The sequence below is a fragment of the Corvus moneduloides genome, chromosome 6 (genome assembly GCF_009650955.1).
Source record: "Corvus moneduloides isolate bCorMon1 chromosome 6, bCorMon1.pri, whole genome shotgun sequence".
Taxonomy (NCBI): domain Eukaryota; kingdom Metazoa; phylum Chordata; class Aves; order Passeriformes; family Corvidae; genus Corvus; species Corvus moneduloides.
Window position 1 is genome coordinate 47851393 of NC_045481.1, and position 19761 is coordinate 47871153.

The window sequence follows — 19761 nt, forward strand, 5'->3', positions numbered from 1 at the left end:
GTTGTCTGGGCCCCCAGGTTCTGTCTTTGAAGGAGTAACATGCAGAGGAGGGGTGAAATCGTCTTCAGAGTATGGCTTGTGTAGAAAGGCTCTGAACTTAATTTGATTCCTATTTGGGGGGCAACAAAAGAAAAAATTAAATGCTGCAAGAGGAGCGTGTCTTTCAATGGTGAGGGACTCAGGGGCTGCATGGGCGTGGTCTCTTTGGAGCTGGAGAGGGCCACTAATTAAAATCAGCCTTCTCGTTTGCCCACCCACTGCTTGGCAGAGGTGTATCACTGTAATTACCTGTACACAGGGACTCTGCACATGTGGTGATGCACACCAGAAAAGAGCATGTGCCAGGAGACTCCTTTCTCCACCATGAAGGCAGGTTTGATCTGCTGTGATATCTCCATGCTGCTCCCCAGCTGGGATGACCCTTCTTGACTAAAAGTGTGTTTGGAGATCATTTTATGCCTTGTGTTCACCTTGGCACCATTATGGATTAGAAGATTATTCTCCATCTAAATAAAACCCAGAGGAACAAAAAATTTGTATTTTATACTGCTAGCAGTAATTTAGGAAAACCATCAGGCATTGCTATGGAGCTGTAAATGTAAAGTCATGTGTGAATACTTGGTGTCACTTTCCAATTTTTCTCAAGCACAGGGAGAATTTCACTGCAGCTATATTTAGATAGAAGCGGGAGCATTTTTATAATAGATATACTTTTTTCACAGCTTGATGCTATAGCCAGATAAGGCAGCTGTCTTTGAAGGCTGTGCTAGAGGAAATCTCACTGCACGGTTCACTATTATGATGGCAGGATGCAAGGGAAGCACGTAAAGAGGGCTATAGCTGCTGTGATGTCGCTGTCCCTCAGCCAACAGTGCACACACATCCCCAGATCAAGCTGCAAGCAAAGGCACTAGCACATTAGGGCATGCTTTAGGAAAGAGCACATTGTTACAGCCCTCATTATCCTTCCCACAGCAGCCTTACCTTGGATACGTTGCCTGTGTTAATCCTGATGTGTGATACACTAGGCAGAGTATCACAATAGACAGGAAGCACACTGTCCTCTGCATTCATAACTGTTTGGGGTTGGCTTAGGGCTCTGTTTGTTTGTTTGTTTTGTTGGGGTTTTTACTTCAAACAATACATGGGTGTTGTGGTTTTTTCTCCCTATGGTACCTTTACAAAAGGCTATTATTATGAGAGAGAGATGTTTGTTTGCATAGGGGAATGTTCTGTGGCAGGAACTGAAATCTGAGTTTCCTGGTTTCGTCTTATTTCTTGGTATTTTTAGGGCCAGGTTTGAGCTATGCCGTGCTAATTCCAATCAGATGTTTTAACCGTGTGTTGCTTTTTTTTTAACTCCCATGTCAGAAATGGTGTTCACCACTTCACTGAAAACCAGCTCTCTTCAGAAAAATGTGACAACAGGCAATATTTATGACCACTTATTTGCACAGATGGAGCATCATAATCAGTTACAAACTTAATTGTATGCCTGTCCCCTTTATTTCCCTTTAGGTTTATGGGATGATCCTAACTTCATTCCTCTGCTTCTCCATCCACTTCAGCAGCAACCTATACCGGAAAGGCAAATACATCCTGCGAGAGAGGTAGAAACCTGATGCCTGGGCATCACTACCAGGCAGAGCCAGCTCTTGGCACAGGAAGATGTCTGGAGTCACCCACAAAATCCCCTGGGAAGGTATTGCCTGGGGTCAGGTGGTGGGATGTGTGTCACATATTTCCCTTTCCTGCACTACTACTGGGCTCGGAGATGCAGATTCCCTTGCCGGGAGACATGTGGGCTGTGGCTCCACAAGAAGAACACAAAGAGCCCCTTACAACAAAATGGGGAGAAAAGCCCAGCAAAAATCACAGCGTTAAACCAAACTTCTCTCGTGCTGTCATCTGAGCAGTTCCCTGTGACCCCCAAAGGTGCAATGTTTCTAGGAAGATGGCTTTGGATCGCAGCCCAGGATCAATGTTGCACTATCAGTAAATAAATGACAGGAAGTGTGTCGCTGCTGATGGGAAGCGTGCTCTGCCAGCCCGAACGCTTGCAATGATTAACTTTGGGCATGTTTCTGATCATGCTGGGGTACATAGGCATCCAATTCAGCTGGTTTTCCCATTTTCAAACATTGCCAGATTTATATAACTTTTGGTAGAGATGAGGACAAAAAGTCAGAAAATAGTGAATGAGCTTTGAAACAACTGACCAACAGAAGGACATATTTCTCTGTTATTCCTCCTTGCTAATGCAATACAACATTTTTTTTTAATTCTTAGGATTTAGTCAGCCTCCTAAATCTTGATACCACACTGATTTCACAGGGGCTTGTTAGGCCGCCCCTTGAGTGCTGTGTCCAGTTCTGGGCCCCTCAATTTAGGAAGTGTGTTGAGATGCTTGAATGGATCCAGAGAAGGGCAAGAAGGCTGGTGAAGGGTCTAGAACCCAAACCCTGCGAAGGTCGGCTGAGGGAGCCGGGGTTATTTAGCCTGGAATAAAGGAGGCTCAGAGGAGACCTTATCACTCTCTACAACTGCCTGAAAGGAGGTTGTAGCTAGGTGGGGGTCAGTCTCTTCTCCCAGGCAACCATCAACAAGATGAGATGACACAGTCTTAAACTGTGCCAGGGGAAGTTTAGGCTAGACATTAGAGAAAAATTCTTTACAGAAAGAGTGGTTGAGCATTGGAATGGGCTCCCAGGGAGGTAGGTGGTGGAGTCACCATCCCTGGAGGTGTTTAAAAGAAGACTGGACATGGCACACAGTGCCATGTTTTAGTTGATAGGGTGTTGTTAGGTCATAGGTTGACCCTGATGATCTCCAAAGTCTTTTCCAACCTAGCTGATTGTGTGATTCTGTAAGTTCTGGCCCCAGCTCTGTGTTTATCTGGCTTCACTAACCCACTGTGCTCCTGTGGTAAAAGGACTTTGATATTACACACACAAACAGAAGTTTAAATCTTTAAGAGAACAGGACTGATCTCCAGCCAGGTCAAACAATGCAATGTCCAACTCCACGTCTTTTTTACATCACCTTATCAATAATAAACAGAATTTGTAAAAGGCTGTCAGTCTAGTTGAAACAACAGCTCCCTGGTGTGCTTTGCCCTCGTGGCAAGGAGGCAGAGCCACTTCTGAGCTGAAACCCATCATTGCAATGGATGTAGCACCTGCTGTAAATTATATGGCCGTGTGAAATGTCTGTTGAACCAGCAACAGCTTTCACTCCTCTCATACATAGTGGCTTTTAGGCATGAAAAACTTTAAGTAGCAATTGTTTACTGAGATGAATATGGAAAACTCCGTGTTGATGTTCAGGACAGGTCCTGGCCCTCAGGCAGGGGCTGCTGCATGTGCACAGCAGTACACGAAGAACAAGAACAGCAGTACAGCCTACAGCACCTGGCTGGTGTTTTAACATGGGCTGCAAATACCTTGCATTGGAAAGAGTTGCGGAGGGCTCAGAGAGGGCTGTCACTTCTCATTCCACTCCCCTGGAACCAGCAGAGCTTCACTGTTGACTTCACTGGAAGCAGGATGAAGTTCAAACTGCCCCAGTGTAATACTCAAGCTACCTCCTGGCAATCACCAACACACCTCAGTCTGGCAGGGATTCGGGTGCGATATGCACTTCCCAGCATACGCACTTTTTAGTGGTGGGGAAATACTCACTTATACGTGTATATGTATTATCACATATATTCTTCTCTGGAAAGAGACAATCTCCCTTGTGAGCTCCAGCTGCTACTGTCAGGCCCCTGCTATTGTTATTCCTCAGGCCAGCTGGCAGCTCCTGTGACTCATGATTGCTTCAATAAAGATTAATTTCTTGCAAAAGGCCACCATTCCTCCTCTTTTTTCTGCCGTGCCTGAAGCTGCCTGCATTGCTTGGGGGTTTGCATCATGGGGGCACTCAGTAATTCTTTCAGTGCTGGGAAGAGATGCTCCCCAGGGAGCTGGTGCTCGCCTGTCCCATCAGTGTGCTGGAGGGAGAGGATGGCATTGGTCCTTTGGAGGAAAGGAAGCAGCTCATCAGCCTCATCCCACCCTCAGCCAGCTGATGGGACAGCAGGCAGGTACTTCTCAGGGACTAATGGGAGCTGAGGCAGGAAAAACACTTAAGGACATGGTTAAGCTGTAAAGACCAGAGTATTTGTAATGAAGAACTCTCTATGGTTTCACTTTTTAAAGAATTAGGTAGTCAGGTTTTGCCCACTTCTCTGCATTGGCTGGTTAACTGCTGCTATTCTGCCATATCAAAAAACATCATGGACAAACAAATTGGTGGAGTCAATGTTACCCGTGTGGGTTACCTGCTCAAGCCTCATCAATGTGTACAAAACATCTCTGTTAAAGCATCACCACCAGGACTGCTCAAGCTTTAGGTGCTCCACCTTCCCAGGTCAGTTTTTAGTGTAAAGGCATAGTTATGGACAGGAGTAGCATACACATGATGAAGATATCTGCTTTTCTGCTCCTGAAAATTACGGCAGGATTTCATTGCAGGGCAGCAGGAGCTACACACAACACAAGCTCTGGGAGAAGAGTATGTCTAGTCACTGGCCATCTCATGAGCTTTATTCCCATTTCACTGGTTGCTGGAGTTCCCTTGCAGGGAGCAGCACCTTCAATGGGCAGGTGACAGAACCATGCCCAGAGGGACACACTCTTCTCCCAGAGTATGTGTTGTGTGTAGCAGCAGGGGCTCCTGCCACCCTGTGATAGCATCCCACTGTGATTTTCAGCAGCAGAAAAGTGGATACCTTCAGCTCCTTGATCTTTAGAAACCTGTTACAGAAATGTGCAGTGTTAACATTTTGTTCACAGTTGTAGAAGTGGCAGCACCGAGGGATGGCTGGACGGAACCTGGAGGGTGGGTGAGTGTTACACAGTGTTTTTACACCTCTGCCAACAAAAAATCCCTGTACTACAATGAATGTTTTTGCACTTACTAGTCCCTGATTTTCTGCTGGCTAGGGGCAAATTACAGCTCTTGTGCAACCAGAGCAAAACCCCAGGAACTTGTTGATAAGTGGTGCCAAGATTTACACAGTGTTGAGAAGAGCAAGAGAGAGATTTTTCTGGGAGAAGAGCATGGAGCTGATCATTGGGGATGCAAGCCGGCAGCCAGACTAGGAAACACCTGCAGAGCAGTGAGCCTCCCTGGGGCTTGCTCTAGAGGAAGCTGTTTGTTATAAGCATGTCAACACTCACACTCTGCTAGGAAAGAAATCCTATTTATGTAGGCATATACAGGAGGAAAAAAAAATAGAATTTACAGACTGAAGGTGCAAAGTTAAATATTTAATTGTGAATTGGCTCCAGCTAATTGTCAATTAAGCTGCAGCAATTATCACTTATTTCCACTAAGGTTACCTGGGCACTTGCAGTTTGGCCTCTCTCTGAGCATGCGTTAGTTTGTGCTCATGAGTTACCTTTTTCCTTTTACTTTAGACAAACCCCCAGCCCTATCTGAGGACACAGGAAGTGGAAGCAACATAAGGTGAGGTTGCTCTGGCCTGTGTGGCCACCTATAAACCTTTGGGGCTACCTATAAACCTGTGGGGCTGGGGAGCATCAGCCCATGGCAGCAGCAAGCATTTTTTGTGCTGCTCTCCACCCTTCACTGCCCATGCGCTGCTCAGGTACTGTTCTACCAACAGGGACATTCAATTCCACAGAGACCCTACATGGGGCTCATCATGACCATAGCTTGCTTATGAGCCAGAGGAGCTTTCCCAGGCCTGCTCTGATGGCAGTGAATGATGCTCAGAGCACTTGTGGAAAGCACAGGTTAAATAATACAGTAACTCTCTACAGGGATTTGGTGGCGAGGAGAGTGAGAATCTTTCAGCTTTGTGCTGTGCTGTCTTGACTCCAAACTGGTTTGCTATTTCCTGCCCTTTTGACCGTGTGTTTGCGAGTTCCCACTGTCCTTGAAATACAACTTCCTCGTGCAGCAACCCCTTCACTATGCAGCTTGGATTCGTGCCTGCAGCATGCTCCTAGAGAAGACACTGCTGAGCAAGTCCTTCCAAAGCCTTAGAAGCTGGCAAATTTGGGTGGACCCTTGCAGTGCTGGGGTGGTAAGGAAGCCATCTCCTGCCAAGGTAAAGCTGTGTTTATGAGCTGCAGACGCACAAAATATATTTGGAAGTAATAGTTGATAGACACATGTTTTTCTAACCAGGTGCAGAAGCAATGCATTTGGCAAAGCAGCTGGCTATAATTCTCTTCTAGAAATGCAGCCAGAGGTGGAAGATGCCCCACATAGATCTCTGCCAGCACAGCTGAAAGCAGGTAAGGTCAGAAGCTGCTGTGAATACACAGTTAGATCACAAACATCCTGCAACTTTCACATGAAGTGTCATTGCAGCTCTCTCTGTTAGTAAAACGCAACTGAGGTGAGAAGTGATTTATTTCTTAACTGTGTAGCTCCTCTTCTGGGAGAATGAGCAACTGGCAGCAAGAACCACACCTGTGCACTGAGAGATGTAACAATGTGTGGGACAGTGGGGAAGAGCATGGGAGTGAAGAGGGAGAGCTCTGGAGAAGTCTTGGAGGCTGTTTTGGAAAAACACAGGCTATGCATTCTTTGCAGTTTTTGGCTGGAGCTGCCAAACCCATGACTGATTGCAGGCCTGCTGGCGAAGCCACTCCACTCCCCACCATGCCATGCCTCTCACGCCCAGCACAAAGCTGCTGCTACCTTCCTCACCTGGCATTTGGGGGTCCATCAAACAGATTTATACCTGGAGGCAAATTCCCCTGCCAGGAGGGTCAAGGGGAAAAAACCCACCTCTTTATCTAGAAGGGAAATATGTGGTGGTTGTTCAGCTTGCAAGGAAGTGGCACACCTTGGGAGAAATAATTTCAGATGAGCCTGGAAGTGCCCACCAAGAGCTAAAGCCCTGCTGTCTTCTAGTTGCTATTCTCTTAGATTCCAGCAAGCAAAAAAGAAAGATCCTTCCCAGCATTTTTTGCCAGGAAGATGCATATTCCTGCATTGCTCACCCTGGAGTCACTGGCAGTCAGCTAGCCGGGTTGTTTATATTATCCCAAGACAAAATCCCCTGTCTCCCCTCAGGATCACTGAGTGCTATTGTTTAACCCCTGCATGCAGCAGCTTGCTCACGGACATGCTCGGTCTCTTTTTAGCCCTGTTACATTAGCAATAAACGATACCTACTAATGAATTATACATTGATTATACAATAACAGCTCTCTGCATCTATGGGCTGGACTCTTGCTCTCCCACATGGCACCTCCCAAAGTGCAGCTCAGCCCAGCTGTGGCTCAGCCCTCTCTGATGCCCTGAGAAAAATGAATGTTCACTTTCTGGGCCAATGAGCTGAGAAGAGAGAGTGTCTGCTTGGATGGGAAATCCGCTCGGGTTTTTACTCCCTCGGCTGTAGCTCCAGCAGGAGCTGATGCTGTCCTTCCCCCCCTGCTTATATAACCTGACCTATCACCATAGATACATTGATATAAATATTTAAAGATGGCAGGGAGACAGCCCCGGCAGATGGGAACCATTTGTTGAGTTTATTAGAAACAGAAACTTCAGGCTCAGCTACAGGTCTCTGCTTGCTGCATCCGTCTCCCCTGAGGCAGCAAGGCAAGTGCAACCCCCAGGACTGTCACGGCTTAACTTGCAGAGGTGGGCATGGGGATTTTTGGATGAGCAGGCACCAGCCACTCCTGCTGGGGCACAGAAAAGGCATTCTGAAAATATCCCCTTAGATATGGGGATAAAATTCCTCATATTGTTTTTTTTCTACTCAAAATGAAGGCTTTGGCTGGCTCCCCAGGGGTGTCGACACATCTCTCCTGAGGTGATGGAGCTCCACCTTCCCATTGCCATCGGCCAGTAGGTACACTGCAGTTTACCCTTGCTCAAGTCCCTTCCTTGAAAAACAATATTGTGGGGTGTTGGCTGCCCAGGAAGTTACCCCTGTGTGCTCTGGGACTATTAGCCTCCCACAGAAAGAATTTCTGAGTTTCTTATCATGCATCTCCAAAATGTCCTGTTTAAAGATCTTTGGTGATGCTGTTGTTGTTTGTTTTTTTTACCACCAGAGGTAAATTGGAATTTCAGGCTATTTCTGTTGTACTTTGCATTAAAAATAAGAAGTAGTGGTTAAAAACTGACTACGACCTCACCAGCAAGATGACGTGCATGTTATTCCCATGGTTTATCTGTCAGTTTTGTGCTGGCTGAGGAGGGCAGGGGGATTGCCATGCAAGCCCAGGGCATGCAGCCGGAGTACCGCATCAGCATCCTGTGATCCCCAGTGGATGAGGGATTCTAATCTGCTCTCCCAAATCTCTCAGGGAGACCCTGGTCAGTAGGTGTTTAGAGCCTGCCTTGATGGTAAACAAGTCATGCCCTGGTGGCCTGCTCTTCAGGCCCGTGTAAGAGGTGGGGAGGATGTGTGTCTGTCCTCTCCCCTCATCCCCCTCCCTTACTTTTTATAAAACAAAAGAGGTTTTAAGGGGAAGATGCTGGAAGGCAGGTGGCCATCTCTCTGGGATAAGCAGGCTCAAATTCCCAGGGGTTGTGTTTGCTGAGTCCCTCTGGTAAAGGATGTCCTGTTAAACTTAGACTGGGAGGCAGCATCTGCTCTAACAGACCCTGGTGAGTCATACCCAGAGGTGCCGAAACCCACAAGCATGACACTGACTTATATAAGCAGGTTCACAAAAAGCCCCAACAACCCAAGCCCAACAGACAGAAACGACCACTGCAAGCGCCTCCGCTCTCGGCTGCTTCACTCTGCCTGCAAACCCAGTTGCAGAAGCACATTCAAATGGCTGCTTCGGGATGGGTTTATTTTTTTAATTTGGGGCTTGGAGGCCTTTTTAAAAAACATTTTCAGAGTTTATTTTTCTTCTTTGAGTGATGAAAGGCCTGGGGGGAGGTAGGTAGCTTCCTCACAGCCCTGTCTGCAGCTGGCTGCTCTGGGAACAACTGCGTGCCCTGAGCACTCGAACCAGCTTTTCCTCCTGAAGAGGGAAGTCATCAGCCCTATTCATAGCAGTCACACTCGATACTGGCATGTGACACCCAGACACGAACTGAATTTTTGCAAATTAGCTTTACTTATTTATAAAGAGGTGGTAACACCACTGAGAGCTTGGGAAGGCAGTTGTGGTACTTTATGGGCTGTACAGCAAGTAATGCAGTGTGAGAAATGTGTCTGAAACACGACAAGTGAATGTACAACCCCTGAAATCACACATAGTCCTGGGAAACAGCATGTATTATCTTGTCACTGTGCTATGGGGATGGGTTTTTTTCTTCCTGTACCTAAAGGCCAAAGTTTTCAAATGTACCCAGCTGAGCTGCTTAAAATAACAACAACAACAAAAGGACAAAGCTCAAAATCCTTTTCCACTTCCAACTTTTGAAGAAAACTTTGTTGGCATGGCCAGTTTAAACCCAGTAGGCTTTAGGCTGTGAGTGGGAGCTTCTTGATGCAGGAGATGGTGGGACTGCGCCCCTGTTGCCCCTGCCAGGGCCACAGCTGTCCCTGAGCAACACGTGCTCCAACAGAACCTGAGGGAAGGTCCCAGCAACAGGACTGTGTTGGCTCCAAACCAAATTGTTGGCTGATACAATTTTTGGAGAATACAAAAAGGTTTATTTCTTGTTTTCCTTTTCCTTCACTCCTAAACATAGGAGGAAAAAGGGCAGAAGAAAAGAAAAGCAAAACAACCGGGGGGGGGGGCGGGGAACAAAAAAGCAATCCTAAACTCCCTGGAAGCAGTTTCTATGCCAACCTTGTGGCAGTGACTGCAGCTGGGGTTGCCTGCTCTCCAGTGCACAAAAGTTGATTTGAGAGTCATTTTCCTTCATAGGCAGTGGGGCTACTGCTGCTGAAGGCCTTACTGCTGCTGGTTCCTTTCTCTCCCACTCACAGACTCTCCAAGCAGCATCTCCAAGAGTTTTTCTGGGAACAGCTGCCTAAGTGCACAAGAGGCTTCTTGTTTCATATAGTCTCCTGTCTTCGACCTATACTTAGGTTCTTTTTTTCTTTTTTTCCTTTTTCTTTTTCCTTTTTTTCTCTTTTTCTTTTTTTTTTTTTTTTTTTTTTTTTTTTTTGGTGGCAGTGTGTTTTTGTTTTACTATTTATAGCTGTAAAGGGTGGAGGTGCAGAATGAAGGCTATCATGGGATGCTCTGATGTGGCAAGTGAGCAGCTTCAGGATCCTGCTGTTATCGTTTGGAGCAATGAGCAGGAGGCACACAGGATTAGAGCTATTGCCGTAACCAGATGGGTGATGCTGATAATTTGGGACAGCAGTTACATGCACAAATAGCCTGGTGAACCTCCAGCTTTGTTGGTAAGTCTGGATGAGTGAATATGGCTTAGAGACAAAGGGGTTATGAATCCATGGCAAGCCCACAATCGGGGACATACTCAGCATAAGTAATTAGGGAACGGGGCCAACTTCTATTCATTCCTGATCCCTGCTGCCGTGTAGTGCATGGGCTGTTACTGAGGGGCAAGGAAAGTTTTGATGAACATGACAAAGCCCTGGACCAACTCATCCCTGAGGGCAATGGGATGATTTTGGAGGAAGCTGACTTGTTTCCAACATATGTGTGTAGGAAATGTGTGATAGGTAACAGCTCATTCCTGACTATGGGATGCATGGCTGGGAAGACTCTATCAGAGTGTGAAAATACTTGGCTCAGAAGCTGCTCCCTGAAATCCTTCACTGGAGGAAAGTGCCCAGGCTGGAAGAGGGCAGGTTTCCACGTACGACGCTGTGGGCGGGTGCCAGGTTCATATTTAGCTCGGTGAGGTGCTGACCTTGGCTGGAGCTGCTCGCTGATGCCTTTTCCAGGCATCCTCTTATGCTCTGCTTGTGTGACTTACTACTCTGCCCCTGGAGAAGTGAATGAGCTTCCTGGAAGCATGACATGGGGTGAGAACAATTTATATTTCTGGGGATCAGCAAGTGGGCCAAAGTGGATCTCCGCCAAAAGCTTGGGAAATTTCATCGTGCTTCTACTGCATAGCTTTGGGAGGGGAGGGGGTTAACTAAAATTCCCAAGCCTGTTGATATGTGTGACCCACATCTCTTTGGTGTGCAGCCCTGAAGCCCCCCTGATGCTCTTGTTACCCAGTAACCAAGGGAAAACATCCTTAGTGGTTCTACTGAACTTGATGCAATTGCTTGCAGTACCGAAGCCACAAGCTTAGACAAAAACTGTTCATCAGAGCAAATTTAGAGATAAAATTAGAAGGGGAAATGAGGAAACGCTTCTCTGAATTTCAAACTGAGAGTATTAATGCAAAAGTCCTTTGTTCTTTCTTTTGGTGGGGGAGGTGGGATCCCCTCATGAGTGCACCCTTAAACTTTTCTGTACAGTATTAATGCAAAAGTCCTTTGTTCTTTCTTTTGGTGGGGGAGGTGGGATCCCCTCATGAGTGCACCCTCAAACTTTTCTGTACAGAAATACAAAACCTCCTGCACCCTGCATCTATTCACAGAGGTTTCTTCCTGCACCTCAGGCTGCCTGGTGATGTTTAAGAGGAGGCAGTGAGTTTTAAGGGATGGTGGTCAGGTTTGGGAGGTAGTGCTCCTACAGCCCCCCAACACTTGCCCCCGTGGTTCCTACTTGTGTGTAGGAAACTTTGTTGTGAGCTGTCCCTGGAAGGCGAGAAAAAGGGGAAAACAAAGAAACAAGTAAGAGAACACATAAAGAAGGGGAAAAAAGAAAAGCGAGGGGAAGAGATGAGAAAAAAATGAGTGGAGATAAAAGAAAGAAGGGAAAAAAGAAAAAGAGAGGAAAGGAAAAAAGGGGAAGGGGAAGGGGAAGGGGAAGGGGAAGAGGAAGAGGAAGGGGAAGAGAAGAGAAGAGAAGAGAAGAGAAGAGAAGAGAAGAGAAGAGAAGAGAAGAGAAGAGAAGAGAAGAGAGTGAAAATAGAAAAAGGGAGGGAAAAGCAAAAAGGAAAAGAGAAGTTAGGGGCAAAATGTAAATTGGATAAGTGGGGAAGAAAAAAGTAAAAAAAGAAAAGAAAAAAAAAGAAGAAAAAAGGGGGGAAACAGGAACCGACCGCCAGTCACAGGAAGGCGAGGGGGGTGCGTGCACCAGCCCCGCGCCCCTGGGGCGTGTCCAGGGGCGTGTCCAGGGGCGTGTCCAGGGGCGTGTCCAGGGCGTGTCCAGGGCGTGTCCAGGGCGTGTCCAGGGGCGTGTCCGGGGCGGGGAGCGGGGCGGGTTTTCTGCGCCCGCTGCTGCCGCCGCCCCGGTCAGCCTGGCAGCACAGATTTGGGAGAGCCGCCGCCATGGGAGTGGAAGGCTGCACCAAGTGCATCAAATACCTCCTTTTCGTCTTCAACTTCATCTTCTGGGTGAGCACGGGGGCGGCGGGGAGCGGGGGCTGAGCCCCCCAGCCTTTAAATAAGGAGGCTGCAATATGGCTCGTCTGCCTGCGCCTGGGTTTAGCCTCCTTCTTGCCCCCCAGCATTGAGACTTGCTGTCTGGGATGTGCCTTAGGGGTTTTTTTGTTTGGTTTTTTTTTTCCTTTTTTTTTTTTAATTTTCAAGGACGGAGAGGGTGATTATCCTTTGCTTTTTTATTTTAATGCATGCGTATGTATGTAATCGTACGTGTATATCTATTTATGTCTATTTTTTCAATAGATATGCAGAGGGGGAGGTAGAACCGTAGGATGGTTGGAGAACACCTTTAAGATGCTCGCCTCCCGCCGCCACAGATGTTTACGGGCGCCTTTCGGAGCGGAAGGGCGGGGGGCAGAGCCGGGGCGGGGAGGCTCCCGCAGCCCCTCTTGCCGCGGGTCTGCGCTGTGGAAAGCGGCGCTCCCCAGCCGGGGAGGGAAGGAGGGAGGGATGCAGGGATGCTGCCAGGCGGAGGGAGCGGAGGGGAGGCGTCGGCCCTGCCGGCGAGGGGGCGTTCAGCAAATACGGGCGGTTTGGGGCTGGCTCCGCGCCCCCCGCCCCGCCGCTGGCGGCAGAGCCGGGCCCCGGCCGCCCTGGCCCCGCGCCGGGGACCGCTGCCCCCGCCGCCCGGGAAGTTATTTTAGGATGCAAATTCTATCCAGGCTGAAGAGGCTGCCTTTCCTGAGAAAGTTTCTCATGAAATAATCCATCTAGACATGCGGCTAATTTAGCAAACAGGCGGCGTATCCCGGTTTCCCTGCAAACCAGGTTTGTCCCGATTAGAAACAGCCTCCGGCAGCGCGAGGTTGGCTGGCAAGAGTCGCTCTCTCCCTTCTCCTGCGCTCGGGGGCAACGAGATGTGCCCGAGCAGGCTGCTGGTTTCGTGTTTTAAGTACACTGGTTTCCATTCCAAGAAATGCTTTTTTGTCTTGGAAGTGAGTCCAGCCCCACCCTGCCAGGCAAGGCACCGCTCGGATGCCCCTTGTCCAATACCCTGTGCCCGTTGTCTGACACCCTGCTCTGTTGTTGAGGATTTGGGATTCTTTTTTCTTAATGCTCGTTTACAGCAGCAAACATAGCAAGGGGGGGCTAGAGAGGTGGGAAGGGGACCGATGCCTTCCAGGGTAAACCCTGCTTGGGCACCTGGAGTTGCACTGCCTGACTGGAGTCTCTGCCTGCTGACTCCTCCCTGGGGGTGCCTGGGGAAGCTCTTTGCGGGGGTCCCCACCTCTGGGAGGTGTAGGGTTTAACCAAGTGGGTGCTCACTTCAGGCCTCTTCGCCTTGTTTCTGGGTATAACGCTGGCCAAGGGGGAGATAACAAGCTCTGACGACAACGGTGTTAATTGCTGATCTGTTGCCAGCTGCATGAACGTGGGACAGTTCTGGGTTGGTTTTGTTTTAACCTTTTCTTCCACTCTTAAAATGGCAGGATGGAGGCGGATAGGATTGTCTGTGAAGTGTTGTTCCTTCCGAGTTATCGTGCTTATCCCAGGGCTTTTTCTTCCCTTCTGGTCCTGATTTCCTGCCATTCATGTCAAAGAAGCTGCCGGCTGTGCTTGCGAGGGAGGAAGGGTCTCCTGGGTGGCAGGAAGGATGCTGGGGACTCTGCACAGCCACGACTCCTCAGTGAGATCACTTGGTCATCTCAAAGTCTTGCAAAAGAGCTGATCTCTTATAAATGGATGTTTTGATTCCACGAGGAGTAGCCAATCTGTATAATTTCCCTGTTATGACTTCTGGAATAGGTGCCTTGCCCTGCCCTATTTGAGAGTGCTCCCTGTGAGTAGGGGTAGACGCTTCAGTTCCTCCCAAGGAGGGGTGCCTGTGACCTACTGGTTCCCCAAAACAGCTCCCAGTACTGGACTTGCTGGTCCCCTCGTACTGTCTCCTGTGCAGATTGGGAGCCTGGACTCCATTAGAATTAACGATGCTGTCTGTGAGGCTGGCCAGCTGAATGGTGGTTGAATACCAGATCTTGGAGTTTTCAAGCCCTTTTGTGTTGTTTTTTAAATTAGTAGTTGAGAGGAATTTTAGGTTTACCACAAAGGCAGGTTAGCTGCCAACCTTGCACCCCCCAGGTGGGGAGGGATACCTTTGTTGCCACCAAAGTGCGACGGTCCTTTTCATGGGGTGGCATTTAAGGACAGAACGTGGTGCTGAGCACCCTTGCTGTAGGCTGGCTGTGTTGGGACACCACCTCTAACTACAGGGGAGGTGTGAGACAGGGCACTTGCAGCCCTTTAGTTCTGATAGCTGGTTATTATGCAAGGGCTGATGGGCTCCTCGTGCTTATTTGCTTATGATTTGCCTTGTGCACAGCTGACGCTGGGTGCTGTTGATGAAAACAAGCCAGAGGCAGAACCCAAAGTTTGGCAGGCACCATGCTGTGCTGCACAGGAGCTTGTTCAAGTGCCCAAGAGGAAGAAAGGAAGCAATTCTCAGCCTTAGTTACTTCGATAACTTTTTAATGTAGCCCTGCTATCCTGCTGGAGTGTAAATAAACTGACACCTCTCTGGCTTCCTCCCCCTTCCTTCCCCTGGCAGCTCTGGGGGAATTTCACAAAGCTGCTGTGTTGAAAAAGCAAAGGGTAAAGGTGACCCACTGCCAGCTCCTCATTCATTGTACCTGAAATGTTTCAATTTTATTTGATTTTTTGGGATTGCTTTCCCTTTGTGCACACATTCTTGAGAAGATGCCAAGGTTGTGCTTGGTCCGAGGTGGCTCTTGAGGGAGCAGCAGCTGCTACATGGACCACATGTACAAACGGGTGCCTGTCCCAGGAGAGAGGGTCCCCACGTGTTTAACAGTGGCATCCACCTAATGAAGTGGTGGAGGAGGCCATGGTCAGCACCTGGGGGCTTCACCTGGTTAGCAAAACATGGGGCTGGAAAGACAGAAGTTTTTCTGTGCTGCCAAGTTGTCCTGAAACCTTGGGGTGGCTGGTGGCAAGTGGCACTCTGCCCTGTGAGAGGGAGCAGTAGCTGTTACTGGGTAGTTTGGCTGGTGTGATGGGCAGCCCTGAGCAGGGCTGGGCTGGGCATCTGGAGCTGCTTCTCTATCCCATCCCTATAAGATGGCTGGACTTTGACTGCTCTCCTGAATTATCCAAACCCAACAGCAGAGCTCAGTGCGTGGGGCTGAACTGACCACCACTGCAAAGAGTCCCTGGGGAGGCTGAAGGAAGTCAGCGAGCTATTTTAAAATATAATTAAACATAACCAAGGAGGAATTGACTTGCTTGGAGAAGAATTGCTCAAGCTTATTAGCTAATACAGCCCATGGCAGCCTTCCAGGTTGAGAGCACCACTGACTGCCCTACCAGAGAGGTGTCTAATTAAAAGGAAGAGCTTGCTCCTAATGCCATTTTCCAGTCAGTGTGTAACTCTTCTCTTCCGTGTGTGAGGGGGTGTGTTAACAGTCTGTGTGCAGAGGGAACGAAGGGCAAAATCAGAGGAAAGGTGGAAGTGAAAGTCTGAGTTGACAGGGGTGATTGAAAGGGAAGGGGTAGAGGAGCTGCCTATTTTCTTGTGCTACACTGGAAGATCTGTCAGTTGTACCCTGGAGTCTGCAAAGCCTGCACAGAGATACTTGGTGTTGGTGATGAGGGGTGACAGTGTGGGGAGGTGGCAGCTCTCTATGGTGGTTGTTCCATGGTAAGGCTTTTGCTGAGTGGCACATGACCGTCCCATTGTGGTGAGGAGGGTGCCTGTGTACCACTGCTCACAGGTTTAAATGAAGAAACACAGGTTTGAAGTAACTCTGTGGACTAACAAGCTAGCTTGCATCTTGTTGTGGGTGCATGCTTGGGCTGAGCACTGCTGCAGTGCTCCCTGTGGTAGTGCCTGGCTGGTTGGGCTGTTGGTCTCCCTGGGAATCGCAGAGAGCCTGGCGAGCAGCAAGGACCTGATGCTGGCCCAGCATCTTCTTCCACAGATTTTGGGTTTGGTATCCTGGGACGATGTACAGGCCAGCTTTTTTCCGTGTGTGTTTCACCCTGCAGCTACTTAACACCTGCCTTTGAAGGGCAAGGGAGAGGTTTCCTTAGGAGGCTCAGTGCCTGGACTCAAGTTTTGTTGCTGATGTCTCTCTGGGATGTGTTTTAGGGCTTTCTGTCTCTGTCCTTCCATCATCTACAAAACCTCTTCTGAAGTCTCTGCGTGCGGAAGGTTTTTTGAAGAGATGGGTGCACCCTGCCCCATGGGGGTACCTGATTGCACTTTATGGGCTGGGCTGCAGCCAAAATGAGGGAGCGCTGCTGGCTGGAATGGCAATTGCTCTGTTTTCCTGAGATTATTCTCCTGTCAGCCACTGTAATGCTTATCTCCTGCAAGAGCATTAACAGTGAGAAACCCTTTGATCCTGTACTGTGGAAGTGCCTTTCACTGTACTATTAAGAAGAGAAAGCAGTTGTATCACCATTGTAGTTAAATGCTTATGTATGGGGCCAAATTAATTTTAAAGCAATATCTCAAATTGTTTTCCTCTCTCCTGAGGGCAGTTAACCCTGGGAAGTGCTACTTCTGTCTGCAACAGGGATCAGGCTGGGGCACGGTGCTCCCCATCATAGGACCCCACTCCTGGGTTTTGGTGCTGGATTCCCATCCTCCTCCCATCCATCAAGCTTTATTTGGCCTCTGGCATGCTGCTCCTCCGGGAGTGTTCCTCTGGAGGTTGTTTTGAAAAGCTCTGCAGTGTTGTAGGGCTGGTAACTATAGGCACCAGTGGAGAATTTCGCTCCGGCTGGCAGCTCTATTAATAGCCGCTGCTGGAAGGTGTGCTGCTGGGAGCAGAGCAGGGCTGCAGGCTGCTCTCCTCCTCCTGCCTGCAGGGCACGGCGCTCTTCCCAAAAGCCTTTTCTGCAATTCCTGGGCAGGCCTTGCCTGCAAACTTTCAGCCTGATGTTTGGTGCCCTGGAGCGCGATGGCTGTGGAAGGCAGCAGAAGGACCTCGCTTGTGCTGTCACAGAGTCCTGTCTGCCACTCCTGCCTGTGAGTGCCTGTGCCAAGATCAGCTTTTGCATTGTGTGGCTGTCCAACTGCAGCTGCGTGTCTGATTGAAGTCTCTTCCCCTGCTTACACCCTCCCAAGGGGCTCCAGGGCATCCCACAGTGCATCCCAACAAGCAGCACAGGGGTGATCTCTAGTGCTTCTCACCTTAAAACTTCAAGTGACTTTTTGGTGTGAAGACTTGACATCATAGCATGGAGATGGTCGCAGCATCGAGCCCAAGTTCCCGGGTTCCTGGCCACCATTCAGCTGTCAGCCCTTTGCTGTACCCCATGCCCTTTCAGCAGTTCCATGAGGTGCAGCTGTTGCAGTAGAAAAGAAATTCATCTGCTTTCCAGGAGGCGAGGTGCAGGCTGTGGGAAGGCGCAGTGCTACCTGGGCACATTCCATGTGTCCCTCTCTTGCCTGCCTCAGGCTGATAGTGCAGGACCTGTAAGGTGCGAGCACAGATCTTGCAAGGGCTTGTACTGCCCTTCCAAAGGTTATTTCCATCAAGTTACAAGTCTATCTCCTTGCTTTTTCCCCCGCTCATGCTGGGTGCATGTATGATGAACACCAGAATGATGTTTCATTATGTACTTTGCACATATTGGAGAGTATGATTCCTGCTGCTTCCCCTAGAGACCCACAAATTACCTGAGAGCAAAGCATTCAGCCCCAAATTAGGGGTTTGTTCCTGGCTGTATGAGGGGCTTCTTGCATGAAAAGATACTTCAACCTTGGCAAGCCACTTTGTTTTTCTGCATCCCCCCGCACCTGAGAGGAGGAGGATTCGTTGTTACTCCATCTCAGCTGCTTTCCAGGTTGTGTTGGAGAGGAGCCCTAGGACCCCCCTGGGGTGGGGTCTGGGTGCTGCCCTCACAAAGGGTTCTGCTTCCAGCTGGTGTAAGGGAAGCTGCAAACCTCTGCAGCATGAAAACCTGTTAAAAATCTCCAGTCATCTACCTTAATCATAAACCAGCTAAGATTCATTAAGCTTTCTTGGCAGCATCCTGCTTCTTGTTAGTAATTTAGAAATAGGTATTATTAATAATAATTAATTACTGTTAATTACTAATTAATAGTAATTAGCAACAGGTATTTCCCAGGTATGGTTGTGTGACCTCTGCTGGCAGCATTTTTGCAGCAAGGTGAGAGCCTCTCCTGGCCCTTGGGCTCACCCAGGTTGGGAAGCACGACCGGGGGGGCAGGACCAGCCGTGGCTGTGGGAAGTGGCACTGCTAAAATACAGCATTGGGAAACTGCTGGCACCTCCACTTCCCTCCTTTGCTGACTTGAGGCATAGGATGTCTGTCTGCTTTGCTTTGGCATGCCCAGCAAGCTGCTCTGTAGCCAGAACTTCTTTCTTCTCCTCCTCCCATCCAGGAAATCTATTTCTGAGAAGGGTGGAGGGAAGGGAGCAGGAGGAAAAAGGCTGGGGGCAGCGGAAGGGACTGGGGCGGTGATGCACATCCTGGCATATGTGAGTTTTAGGGAGCAACAGGCTAAGGTGGGGGCAGGTCAGAAGTGGGGTACACCACATTAAGAGGGGAATGGGGTCATTCCTTGCTCCCCTAATTCATAAGAATTTCTTGTGGAGAGGAGGAGTGACTAAGCTGTGAAAAATGGGCTTGTTCCCTTGCCCCACAGCTAGATCTGGAAATTTTAGGGTGAACAGCATGTCCATTGGTGAGGCTTAGTCCAGGAAGGAGCCTCACTACATGCACCGTGGATTGGGCAGCAAACCAGGACTGCACACCTGCCTTCTTCGTGTTGCTCATCTGGTGATACCTCCTCTCATGGGGTACCATCCCATCACCTCTTGGGGACATGAGCCCTGCCTTTTGCCTCCCCTAGGCAGCATTCGATGGGGACTGTCCCCGCTGTGTCAACCAGGAACAGCATTCCTGAAGAAGCAAGCCTTGGGCAGGCAGGATCCAGCTGGAAAAGTCCAGCTTTCTGTGGAAGAAGCAATAAATCTCTGGAAGCTGGAAAATAGCAGTAAAGAGGAAACGTAGGAGCCTGCAACATCACCTCTGCTGTGCCAGGAAGCTGCTCCGGGCGTGAGCTCTGGGGCCAGCCCCATCCTGGGGAACACCAGTGATGTGCCTTCCACAAGTGCTATGGTGCTGGCAGGAGAACAGCAGGCTGGGGAGGTCAGCTTTTGGAAAGCAGATCAAAGTCTGACACACTGCTGGCATTGCTGAAGTTGCAGCTTTTAGATTATTGCAGTCCCCAAAAACTGAAATGGAGAGCTGTGCTGGGCGCTTGGAGTGTATCACGACAAGCGATGGCTCCAGACTCTGCGACATTGCTGTCTGACAAGCTGGGAACACAAAGATCAGTGGGATAA

At 49.1% G+C, this 19761-nt stretch overlaps 2 protein-coding genes across 4 annotated transcripts in view; both read left to right on the forward strand.

Annotated features, from left to right (window-relative positions):
• Window positions 1–10348, forward strand: part of TSPAN32 (tetraspanin 32) — a 44969-nt gene extending 34621 nt beyond the window's left edge. For 2 of the 3 annotated variants that reach the window (XM_032113087.1, XM_032113088.1), the window contains exon 10: window positions 1519–2490. In XM_032113087.1, coding sequence (XP_031968978.1) covers window positions 1519–1614 — 96 coding nt within the window. In that variant the 3' untranslated portion in view covers window positions 1615–2490. Of the gene's footprint in view, window positions 1–1518; window positions 2491–4835; window positions 6309–10121 lie in introns of those variants that run through there. The other variant, XR_004240941.1, reaches the window with a different exon arrangement.
• Window positions 10349–12236: 1888 nt separating this feature from the next.
• Window positions 12237–19761, forward strand: part of CD81 (CD81 molecule) — a 33271-nt gene continuing 25746 nt past the window's right edge. The window contains exon 1 of the mRNA XM_032111043.1: window positions 12237–12373. Coding sequence (XP_031966934.1) covers window positions 12308–12373 — 66 coding nt within the window. The 5' untranslated portion in view covers window positions 12237–12307. The remainder of the gene's footprint in view (window positions 12374–19761) is intronic.